Here is a 12,965-nt window from a genome sequence, read left to right as displayed (position 1 = left end):
TTTAATTTTCTAAAAATTGTTTTTTGAAAACTCAGTTATAAAAAAATTATTTTTAGATAACTATCTTTTATAACTTTTCGAAAACAATTTTCTATTCTCTGAATTGTGGAGAATATTAAACCAAGCAGGCCCCATACCTTTTTATAATTGAGTTTTAAGAAAATTGAATTAAGCCGAATTTTTTTTTATAATAATTTTCTACTTTCAGTTTTCAAATAATAAAAAATTATTCCATAATTACAAACCAAGGTTTTCGCTCAAGAGAATTCCAATCCTAGAGTTGTGTCCACATTTGCAATATATATATATATATATATATATATATATATGTATGTATGTATGTATATTGTCCAAATATTTTTTTTATGGATCTAAAATAATAGTTGTTGTCTGAAAACCAAGATTTAATGTCCTAAAATGTTAAAGCTTTATAATTATGTGAAAATCACTGTTGACATAAGTGTAATGACCAAACTAGCATGAAAGTTTGGTCATGACTCATGATGACACCCCACTTTCGGTGTGTCTACACTTCTAGTGCTACAAAGTATACTCTATACTATTACTTATATAAGTTTGTAAATCTGACGGCTATTAGCCTATTAATACTATTAGTATATATTTTGTTTCATTTATATATATATATATATATATACTCCTATATTTTTATGATTTACATTGCCACGGGGCGCATTCTACTATCATGCGCCGAGGGTGACAACCGATCCACATGCTAGGGATGTTATGCACGTGAGCGCATGTGACTCCTCCCCGCTTCCCCGGAAATGAAGTTAATGATGCGGTTACTTGAACCCATGTGATCACTTTTATTATTATATATATATATATATATGTATATGTATCTTTGTTCATTATAATTATTTACTATTGGACTTGATGAAAATAAGAATTTACTACTTGCAATTTCTGATTGGTGGTCATAAAAACAAAATAAGAACATACTAGGTAGGTTGATATCGACACTTCCATAAATATAGGAGACACTTTTGTCATTTATTTAAAAAAATATATATTAAAAGTAAAATGAAGTGCAAATAGTAAATAGTGGAGTGTTATTGGTTTTTTTTTTTTTTTTTTTTTTGTAAATAATATCTTCTTATTATGTTGTGAAGCAGTTCTCATTTTTACAAGGATAATTATCTTTTTTTATGGTCTAATTTGAGAAAATTTTCAAGATTTGTGAGTGTTGAGACAATTTTTTTTTTTTCTAGTTAATTTAATTTTACAATTAATAAAAAGAGTTGTTGAATCTTGTCAATAGAGTGATTTCGTTGTTACTTTTTGGTCAAATTTTATTTATTTATTTTTTTTATTTTTTTTTTATTATTATTATTTTTTTCAATACTACCTTGTGTGTTAAGTCTTTTATTCAAGTTAGTAGGAAATGATGTAAAAAAAAAAAAAAAATCCCTTTTATTCAAGTTAGTAGGAAATGATGTAAAAAAAAAAAATCCCTTTTTATAATTCATTTATTTGGGGGGGGGGGGGGGGGGTGGCAAGGGGGAAAAGAAGAAACAATTTTCTAAAATATGTCTGCTGTGTAGAAAATTTAACCTTTTGTCATCCTAATTAATACATTAATTGCATGATAAATGATTTGATTCTTAGCCATTAACATCCATTAAATTTTAAATTGCTTGAAATAGATTAAAAATAATTGAGGCATTGATGTTTTACAATCTTGATACATTAATTGTGATAATCACACAAGGTATACACCCCACTTTTCTAAATCCAAAAGATAGTGAGATGGAAGATTTTCGTAATCTTCCCTTCCAAAATGTCAAATTATATACCCCTTTTTTAAAATTCAATGCTAATAAATTGTAGCCATCCTATATTATTTTTAAGTTTTGAAAACTTTCATGAATTAACAATGTTTTTAATTTTGTTAGAGCTAAATTTGAAATTTTATAAAGAAGAATGCATTAATATTATATTTGAGAGCATCAAATCGGTTAATTTCGATCCCAAATTTAAGCTCTATTCAATACTCCAAAACATAAATAAGTAAATATATATTTTTGTAAAGATTTGCGAGTATTAATAAAAGAGCGAAAATTATTTACCGTCTCGTTCAAAAGTTAGATAACTTTGAATGTAATATGGTGGCCTTACGCCGGCATCCACTTATGTCATCACTCTATTCAAAGTTGTTTAACTTTCAAATATTTTATCATTCCTCAAAAATAAAAGTTTTTCAAAACTTAAAATCAATATATGTTTATAACAGTCAATTTAAACTTAAGTAGCACATCCATTATTCATTTGAGTACATAAAACTCGCATCAGTGATAGGTTGGGCTAGCACGAGTGACTCTGCACCTAAAGGTCCGTTTAACAACCACTTTTATTTTATGCTTTTGTTTTGATCTGAATCAAAAACAATGTTTTTGTTTTAGAGTGTGTTTAACATTATTTTGAAATTTGTTTGGTAGCGTAAATTTCCTGCAAGATTTTTGGAAGCAAAAGCACGAAAGCATGTTTGGTAAAAAAATATTGCAAGTTTGAAAAAATTGAATGGCTAATTAAAAATGTCATATTAGAAATTTTTTTTTTATTTAAACAGTGCTTTACTACAGTAAACAAAGTACCATTTTTATACCTCCAATTTTGATAATAAACATTATCAAACATGTTTTATGTCACTAGCAAAAATAAAAACATAGGGAGCAAAAACATTAGCCAAGGCTCTAAAGAATATCATGGGCTTACCATAAACTGGGAGATAATTTAATTTTTTATTTTATTTTCATGGGAGTGCCCCGGAAATCAAAGTGATATACACATATGTATCTATATATATGTACACACATATATCTGCAGTCCTTTGGATATAATATTATATCTGGATAAAAAAACATTTCATATACAGAAAACAAAGAAAGTGTAAACAAGAAACGAGAGGAGGAGAGAGATTTCTCAGAGGAGGAACATCCAAAGATAAAGACGGCCTTTTACTTTGCTTAGTGCTTTTGCTTTGCTTGTGAGCTTATAGAACCGAGAGAGAGAAAGAAAGAGTCTTTATGTTTTGTTCTTAATAATAATCTCACAAATAAGACGACAAATTTAACAGCTTAATCTTCTCTGAGATTATTACAATTTTTTCTTTTTTTTCTTTTCCTTTTCAATTCTCTCTCTCTCTCTCTCTCTCTCTCTCTCTCTCTCTCTCTTTCTCTCTTGTTTCGATCGGATCTGAAAAAGACTCGGAAAACAACAGAGCAAAGATCCCAAACACAAAGTTCTTCCACTTTCTCTGAGAGTTGTTGGGTGTCTCTCAACAGTCATGAAAGATTGATTACTGACCTGCATTCTCTGATCAGGTAAAGAAATTAATTTATCTTTGCTTATCTCTTTCTTTAATCTGTTTGATTGCTGAGAAAATGTAGGAAAAGAAAAAAAAAAAAAAGAACAAAAATGAACTTTGGAATACCCTTAACTTCCTTTTCTTTCACGTTTTATCAGCAATCAAACGGACCGCCGCTACTTTTCTTTTGGGTTTCTTTGGAATTAATTTAAAGCGGGTTTTTAATTGAGAAAGCAATGTAATTTTCTGGGTTACATGTGATTGACAAGATCTTTATAATTTGTGTCTTTGATGTTTGAAATGGACTTGATTTTGATATGATATTGATTGCGGGTACCGTTACAAATCTTGTTTTTCCTGTAATCTTCGGGATTTCCTTAAATTATTATGCAGATTCTGTAAATTTGATGCGTTTTGCAAACTGGGTTATTTAAATATTTGTCTTTAATTCAATGTCTTGCTTATTGATTTTGTTTTCTGTGATCATTGGGTCAATGTTTGGAAAGACCTTTAGGTTAGGTTAAATTTTCTGCAAATGATCTCTTTGGCTTAGAGGGCAACTGTGTTCAATTGGGTTGTGCTGTGATAGTGTGCCTGTGCCGAATTGATCGATGGAATCACTTGTTGATGGAGTTAGCTCTTTATCTATGGCTCATAATTCTGTTCCCACAGTAGGGTTTAACCATTCTTCTGCATCGGGGACTAGTCGTCCCCCTCATCCACCGTCTACAAAACAATGTAGACATGAAGGAGCTTCCTCTGCATCCTATGTAAATCACAGCATGAAGTCAGTCCGCACTCCGGTCAGTTCTATAATTAATACAAAGCATTCCTATAAACCACCCCATGATCCAATGCGAGAAGAAGGCCTATCCGATTCTTCAAAGCACCATTACAAATCAAACAAGGTGAAATCGGAACCTGTGACCCTGAATGATGTTCTTGGTCACGGAGCAGAAGTTTCTATAGAGAAGCAGGTTTCGACAATGGACACCAAATCTTGCATCAAAGATCCCGTAGATGACTTTGAGAAATGTAATTCAAACAGCTTGTTGGAATCACTGAATTATGATAAAGGAGGTATTGGGCAATTAAATGGTCAATTATCGTCTCAAAAGGGAATCAACTTTTGTCCAAGTCCCCAGAACAGTTTCTATTCTGCCTCTCAGTATATAGAAGCAAAACAAAGTTTCACCAACACAGAAGTTAGTGAATGTGCGAGCAGTGTCGAGAAATCTGGTGAAAGTGGGGACATTAGCAACTCTGGAGATTTGATTGAGAGCAGGAAGACAAGTATCTACAGAGGCAGCACTGGCAGTGATGTCAGTGATGAGAGCAGCTCCAGTTGTTTAAGCAGTGCTATGTACAAACCCCACAAGGCAAACGATTCGAGATGGGAAGCAATTCAAGTCGTCAAATCTCGTTATGGAGCTGTGGGATTGAACCACTTTAGGCTGTTGAAGAGACTGGGTTGTGGAGATATTGGCAGCGTTCATCTATCTGAGTTGACTGGCACAAGAAGTTATTTTGCCATGAAAGTTATGGATAAAGTAGCTCTAGCGAGTCGGAAAAAGCTTCTGAGGGTGCAAACAGAGAGAGAGATATTGCAATCACTGGATCATCCATTTCTCCCCACCTTGTATACCCACTTTGAGACGGAGAAGTTTTCTTGCTTGGTGATGGAGTTCTGCCCTGGTGGAGATTTGCATGTACTTCGGCAAAGACAACCTGGGAAGTTTTTTTCAGAGCATGCTGCCAGGTTAGGAGTTTATTTCCCTCTTTCTTTTGCATTCTATTCTGGAGATTGAAACAGCATAATTGGAATGTTGGACACACTATATGTCAATTGCAAATGCTCTTAGTGGCAACAACTTTCTGTTTATGCGTGTCCTAGCTTGAAGAACTTTGTGGTTTCTCTAGTGTAAGTGTATGAAAAATATAGGCTTAATTTTAGTTGAGACTGTCATTATGTAGCTCAATGATTTTGGTGGACCTTTAAGATTGAAGTGGCATAAGAGGAATCATATTTGGTACAGGAGTCTTCGAGAAACAATTTAAACTGGTCAAAGAGCAGGTAACGTTGCAAATCTTGTTTCCCCTATAAATGTCTGTAGCACCTGCAAGCAAGATGATTGTGATTTATATTGTAGCTGAACGTAACTCCTCTTGCTATACTGTATACCTTCAAGCATTCCTTCTCAAACACTTCAGCCATCTCAATTCAATGAATCACCACAGTAGGAACTGAACATTTGGTCCTGTTTGCATGACATAATATAATTTCTTTCTACATCGTCCCACCTTTACCTTCTGACTTCCGAGCACATGATCCCTATATCATCCTAATCCACGTCCCCAAACCCTCCTCCCCGAAAGTCACGATGATTCAGTTTCTGAACCATTCCTTTCCCTTGAATTTCTTCCGCTCTTTGAACCTGAAATTTCTTCTATTCTTTCTTTAATAACTTCCCATATGGGCAGTGGTATCTATGTGCTTCAACAGTACAATACTTTTTCCTTAGTGTCATTCATGTCATTTATTCATTATATGGTCTCATGAGTTCTAATTTTCCTGTGTTAGTCCAATGTATAGTTTAGTTATTTATTTCATTAAGTTTGTTGTGATTTTCATTGACACAAATTTTGACTCGTGATATACTTTATATTTTAAGTTAGAAACTAATATATTCAATATGACAGGACCAGGTCTTTCTTGTAAAAGTTGTGTTACTTTATGTAATCTTAGTAAATGATGATGGACCATTAGTAATGAAGTGTTAAGTATTGGCGGTTTAGATTGTGAAGAACAGATAAACTGCTCAACTGTAATTGGACAACTATTACTTCAAGTATTGGCGACTTAGAAATATGGAACGGTACATAATACGGTAAAATATATAATATGGTAGATCTAGATTTTGTATTGAAATGGATGGCAACTTCATCCCAAGTATAAATACGTTCATACCCGACAAGTCAAGCAAAAATAACAGGTATATATGATAGTATGTAATCTGTACATGTAAAACTCATATGTTTTATGGATGCATTTTTTAAAATCAGAATGGGCTTGTAAGAGAGAATGAATTTGGATTTTACTAGCTATACTATCAAGTTTTAAACTTTATATTGTTGAATAGGTTTTACGTGGCGGAAGTTCTCCTTGCTTTGGAGTACTTGCACATGCTCGGGATCATCTACAGAGACCTTAAACCAGAGAATGTGTTAGTGAGAGAAGATGGGCATATAATGCTTTCAGATTTTGACCTCTCGTTAAGATGTGCTGTCAGCCCAACCTTGGTCAAATTCTCAAACTCAAGCTTGCAATCGAAGAACTCATCATACTGTGTTCAACCTGCTTGTATTGAACCATCTTGTGTAATCCAGCCAGCTTGCATCCAACCTGCATGTTTTGCACCTCGTTTCCTTAGCAAGCCCAAGAAAGAAAAAAAGATGAAACCAAAGACTGACGTATATCATCAAGTGAGCCCTCTCCCGGAGCTCATTGCTGAACCCACAAATGCTCGATCAATGTCCTTTGTGGGTACGCACGAGTACTTGGCTCCTGAAATTATTAAAGGGGAAGGTCATGGCAGTGCTGTGGACTGGTGGACATTTGGGATTTTTCTCTACGAGCTCTTGTTTGGGAGAACTCCTTTCAAAGGGGCAGGGAACCGCGCTACTTTGTTTAATGTGGTCGGGCAGCCCCTAAGATTTCCCGAGTCGCCTACAGTGAGTTTTGCTGCAAGGGACTTGATCCGAGGTTTGCTTGTGAAAGAGCCACAGCATCGCCTTGCATATAGACGTGGTGCTACTGAAATCAAACAGCATCCATTCTTTCAGAGTGTGAATTGGGCACTCATTCGATGCGCCAGTCCACCTGAGGTGCCACAACCATTCGCCTACAACTATTCACCAAGAAATGAGGTGCCGAAAACACCAAGCACAGAGAATGTGCCAGGTATTGATGTCAAGCCTTCAGGTAACTATTTAGAGATTGATTTCTTTTGATTCTTGTAAACTTTTTTTTCCTTCTCGGAGTCAATCTTCATCATCTTACTGGTATTGTGTTCGATGTTTTCTTTTAGCTGCAAGGAACACAATTTGATGTTCCTTTGATAAGCACACAAGTTATGATAGACAATGCTGATGAAATGCAAAATGCACAGAAATGAGGAATGAGATTGATGGACTTTATTTTTCTCTCAACTTTTATAGCTCAAAGTTATAGTTTCCTAATGCTAATTATAGTTTCATTAACGGTATAATTATTTTTTGTCATTATCAAATGTGAAAACCCTCACTGAACCTATTTAAAATGGTCAGCAATGCTGTTCATTGCTTAGTTCTTAAGGTGGCATCAAATAATCACAATTGGAGAGTGTTTGAGTATACACATAAAAGCAGTGGAGGCGGCAACCTCAACCTCTTTAGACACCCTTATATTCATCCAAATGCACGGCAATGCCGTTCATTTCTTAGTTTTCCCCAAAGTAGCATCAGTATTGCAGCTATTATCAGCACTATTGCTATCAACCTGCAACTTGCACAATTAAGTTTTAATGTTGAGAATATTTCATATCGACAAAAGAGAAGGGGAAAACGTGAAAAATAGATAACATAATGCATTTCACTGTTGAAATTCAACATTTTTTTTTTTCGTTAATGAAAATTTGCATTCCACTTTCGTGTGCCCTCATTTCTAATCAACGTACGCAGACTGTGAGGACTGAGGTATTGGGTATTACATGTATTGGTCTTGTCAAGAAAATCCCTGGAAGCTCTCGAGAAGAGGGAGATAAGGAGTTGATTAGACGAACTTTTCTAGGACACATGCTGCATATAAGACACACAAATATATTACAATCACTATAACATCCATTTCTTGCTTGGTGATGGAGTTGTGCCCGGTGGAGATTTGCATGTAGTGCAGCAAAGACAATCTGGGATGTATTTTGCCTTGTGTTCTGGGGATTGAAACAGCATAATTGGAATGTTGGACATACAATCCAAGCATGATGCTGCCAGGTTCGGAATTTTTTCCCTCTTTCTTTTGCCTTGTGTTCTGGGGATTGAAGCAGCATAATTGGAATGTTGGACTTTTTTTCCCTCTTTCTTTTGCCTTGTGTTCTGGGGATTGAAGCAGCATAATTGGAATGTTGGACATACAATCTGTCAATTGCAAATGCTCTTAGTGGTTCAGTTTATGCACGTTCCAGCTTGAAGGAAAAAAGCTTTTCGTTGTTGAACAACTCGAACTTCTTCCACTTGCTTTCCCAGCAGGTTAGAGAGAGCTTCGTGCATATATCTGAAAAGATGTATGCAAAATCAACAGGGAGATTTAAGATAATTGGGATCACATTCAGCACAGGTGGGATCATGCTCCTTACCTTCTACAAACGCATGAATGTCAACATCAACGGGGAGATTTAAGATAATTGGGATCTCAAATTCAGCACACGTGGTGTGCACTCGTGGTGTCATGCTCCTTACCTTCTACAAACGCTTGAATGTCAACATCCGGCCTGTCAAGTTTAACCAGCCAGATGTTGATCTGCATGCGTTTGTAGAAGGCGAGGAGCATACCACCAGCTGTGCTCAATATGATCCCGATCATCTTAAAACTCCCAGTTAATGTCCATGCGTTTGTAGAAGTAGAAGGTGAGGAACAGAACACCAGCTGTGCTCAATATGATCCCAATGATCCTATATTGTCCGGTTCTATATAGAGATTTATTGGCATTTATGTCTGTGGATGTCCCTTAACGATTTAGACCGTGTTTTGAAAAATGCAAGTACCGAGTGAGAGTACGAAAAACAACCACTATCTACACGATTGGGACGGGTCGTGACACATTTGCATTTTTAATCCAAATAGATGTTGGTAACATCCTATGTATACACAAACATATTGCACCTCTTAAACATCTCTTCATTAACGTGTATAAAGTTCTTAACGTGGCATCAAATGATCACCGTTGGAGAGCATTTGAGTATATATATGGAAGCAGCTACATGATGGAAGCAGCTAAATGATCACCGTTGGAAATTTTATATTACACAATAATCTCTTGTATGACATTCAAATATTTTATATTACATACAGGCAACAATGCATTCAAATTTTATATATACATACAAGAAATGCTATATTGTTTAGTGACAGTGGAGGAGGCAACCTCAACCACTTCAGACACCCTCATATTCTCGGCAATGCTGATGCTGTTCATTTATCTTAATTTCCCCCAAAGTAGCATCACTATTGCAGCTATCAACACTATTGCAGAATTGTCCAACAGTTTGAAGGTGACATCAATCAGTGCAGTGCAGTGCAGTGCAGTTGGGATATTAGAATTAGAATTGCATAGGAACGATAAATCAGAAAATTTGAAAAACTCAATTAAACTATACGTATGTATCAGAGACATATCAAATAGTTAAAATATCTTTCCTACTAGAACGGTGACTAAAAGTATTTCTTACATAATGGTACACAATAGATAGTTTGTGTATTATTAACTGGTACAAATAGTGCATTCCAAATTTAATAAAGACAGATGGTGGAATCAGATTTTATATTTAATGCCTAATTGTTTAATAAAAATTGAGGATGCAACCACAGCCTTCTTAGACAGCTTCAGATCCTTCTAACGGCTCGGCATTGGCATCGGCATTAGCGTTAGCGTTCGCATTGGCATTGGCATTAGCATTGGCATTGGCATTCGAGTTCGCATTGGCATTGGCATTAGCCTTGGTGGGCATCTCTATGAGTTTTCCGCAAAGTAGCATGGCTATAGCAATTATTATTATCACTATTATCAAGCTGTAATTATCAAATTTACATGTTAGTTTTGAGGATATTTATTTCCAGGTTAGGGGAAAACATGAAAAATAGACAATATAATACGTTTCACTGTGCCAATCCAATCTTACTGTCTTGTATGCAAAACAGTATTAGCATTCATCTTTTCTTTTGCTTTTTTTCAGCAAAATATAAATGAAATAACAAAATTGTCCTTTGAAAAAATTCCAAAAATATTTTTACACTCCACGGTAGAGTAAAGGATACCACGAAAAAAAAAAAAAAAAAAAAAAAAAAAACAAAATAATAATAATAATAATAAATAAAGGTAGAGTAAACTTAAATTGTGTGTACCTTGTCAAATAGAGCTTCTCGTTCAGCACCAAGGGCCCAATTACTACCATTACTATGAGGCCCATCGGAGTAAATGCAGAAACAAATACCGGGTCCATTTTAGAAAAACAAAATGTGACGATTGTTGTATTCAGCCCAGACCCGATAACTCCCTACGAAACAAGAAGCCCTTATCTGTTGTTACACATTAAACAAATAAAAGATGTGTCTATTTATAAAATGATTGTGTAAACATTAGTAGTACCACAAAAAGGGCAGCCCAAAGTCTGATATCCCAACCTAGCTTCCACTGGGCCCAATCCTTCTCCACACATAGGGCATAAATAGTAGCCTGAATTGCACCCATTACATTGATCAAAGTGGGGATTAGTAAAATGCTCTCGCTATCATCCTCATTCATTTCCTTAGTCATTTCCTCAATCTTCTTCTGCAATCAAGCAAGAAAACTATTACCGTTAGCGTGGTATTACAAAAAAAGTGTAAGATCCTCTTTAGCGCTCCAAAAGGTCGTGTACCTTACTAGGGATTGATATTATATTGAATAATCATAATATTATTTAAACAGAGCTGTGTTTACCATAAGTATTAAGGAGATTCCGTTACACAAAGTGGCTATTACAGCTAGACCCACTCCCAACACCAAATTGTGATTCTCTCCCGTCTCATGTTTGACATGGGAGAGCAGGTCAAATTTGTTCGACCTGATGTTGATTTCCATGTGATGACAGAAAGTGAGGAGAGTAACACCCACTGGATTCAATATGATTCCAATTATTTTTAATTTTCCAGCTGATGTTCTATGTTTTAAGGTTTCTAACCTGCCAAAAATAAATAAATAAAATAAAAATATTAAGAATTCACAAGAAAGTGCATTGTTAATCTGCTAATGAGCTACCTAAATTGGCATTGCAAATATATATGCATTAACACCTTCCGACAAAAAAATATATGTATATATGCATTAACATTTGGTTTCACATACTAACAATAAAAGAAGAAAAAGAAAGACAGTAAAGAATAAGTTTAAGATTATTAAGCACCGAAAAATTACCGAAAAATTATTGCAAAAATGAATGTGACAACAGGAGTAAGGTTGACAATAGATGTGACAAAAGTTGCAGACATAAAACGCAAGCTCTCCAAGTACAAATTATGATGCAGAGGGCCCCTGAAATTAATATTAATTAAAAAAATTGTTAGTTTGATGACAAACTACCGAACAAAAGTAACGTTAACTAAAGAATAAAAATAAATATTAAAATTTATATAAAACTGATTGTAAAAAATATGCAACTTCAATGGAAAGTTGCAAATCGTTGATATGGATGATTTTACTTACCCAAATAACCCACACATAAATATAAGACATATTCGCTTCCAAGTCAGATTAAGCCTGATTCCCCTGCAATTTTTAGACAAATATACCTATTTAGATGATTAAATTATTTTTGTTAGATATTATAATAGTAGCACTACACCCTACGTTTGTTCCATCAAATGCATCCTTTTTCGATTAGACTTTGAGGTTTTTACTTTTAATCATGTAGTGGTATATATGAACGAAATAGTCAATCCAAAAAGTAAATCAATAAATTATTGTATATTCAACATATAATAAAAGGAATATATATATATACACTCCGTAGGTATATTATAAGGTGAGCGATTTCATTTACCTAACTAAACACACTCGATATTACTGCTGATACTGTAGTCCCCCATCTGATACAGTACCTAGCATAAAATCAAAAACTGCTGGCGGCAAAACCTCGCCGTCGCCGGGGGCGCCTCTAAGGGCGGTCTAGAGTTTTGTTTATTACCCGGGCCGGAAGGATAAAAAAAAAATTGAAGCCCTAGCTAGGCGTTGGACCGGGTCAAGGTCTTTAACCCGGTTCAAGAGCAAAAGGCAAACAAATTAAACAATAAAAAACACTACCCAGAATACAGAAGTAGCAGCAAAACAACCAACCCGGAATAAGGCCTTCAAATAACCCAGTGAGTGTATCAAAGAAGAACGCTGGGCGTCGGACCCGGGTTGAGCTCTCCGTAACCCCGGTCGTCGACCTCTTTGACACAGCCCAAGACCTCTTCGACTGCCACCCATCATCAAGAAGCACCAACCAGGGTGGGCACAGGGCACCCACCGTCAACCAGCCCTTTCACGCCCTCCAACACACCCTGAGGATGCACCGTAGGGTAAAATGCATCCCATGTGCACCAACCAAACTTGTCAACAATACCCAGTGGAGTCTTCTCCTCCAAAAGCTTGAATGTTCCAAGATGAACTCTAGCAACCTTCATGGCCTCCTTCACATGGGCAAACGGGTCGTCGCCGGTCTGCACGTAAAGCACACTCCGGTACGAAGCTCTGCTCACCTTCATGGACCCACTCTCCACACAAATGTCAACGTTGTCCTGCCTCCACACCGGGCTGAAGAGAAGCCCGAAAAGGGCCTTCCAAGAGTGGTAGAAGCAACACAT

The 12,965-nt window shown here is 35.6% G+C and overlaps 1 protein-coding gene across 1 annotated transcript; it reads left to right on the top strand.

Moving 5' to 3' along the window:
* Positions 1–2,878: 2,878 nt before the first annotated feature.
* LOC132315729 (protein kinase PVPK-1-like) lies at positions 2,879–7,537 on the top strand. The gene is made up of 3 exons (XM_059814098.1): positions 2,879–3,344; positions 3,835–5,087; positions 6,469–7,537. Exons 2-3 carry the CDS (start codon positions 3,940–3,942, stop codon positions 7,337–7,339), a joined length of 2,019 nt encoding a protein of 672 aa, XP_059670081.1. The 5' UTR covers positions 2,879–3,344; positions 3,835–3,939; the 3' UTR covers positions 7,340–7,537.
* The last annotated feature ends 5,428 nt before the right edge of the window (positions 7,538–12,965 follow it).

The sequence above is a fragment of the Cornus florida genome, unplaced genomic scaffold, assembly GCF_030987335.1.
Source record: "Cornus florida cultivar Cherokee Brave unplaced genomic scaffold, ASM3098733v1 CherokeeBrave_3.0.0_Hap2_Chr07, whole genome shotgun sequence".
Classification (NCBI taxonomy): Eukaryota; Viridiplantae; Streptophyta; class Magnoliopsida; order Cornales; family Cornaceae; genus Cornus; species Cornus florida.
Note: the sequence above shows the minus strand (reverse complement) of the source record. Positions and strands in the feature narration are given on the sequence as shown.

Coding starts and splice junctions, on each gene's coding strand:
- LOC132315729 (XM_059814098.1), top strand. CDS start 3,940: ATGGAATCACTTGTTGATGGAGTTAGCTCTTTATCTATGGCTCATAAT. Junction 5,088..6,468: donor TTTTCAGAGCATGCTGCCAG/GTTAGGAGTTTA, acceptor ATTGTTGAATAG/GTTTTACGTGGCGGAAGTTC.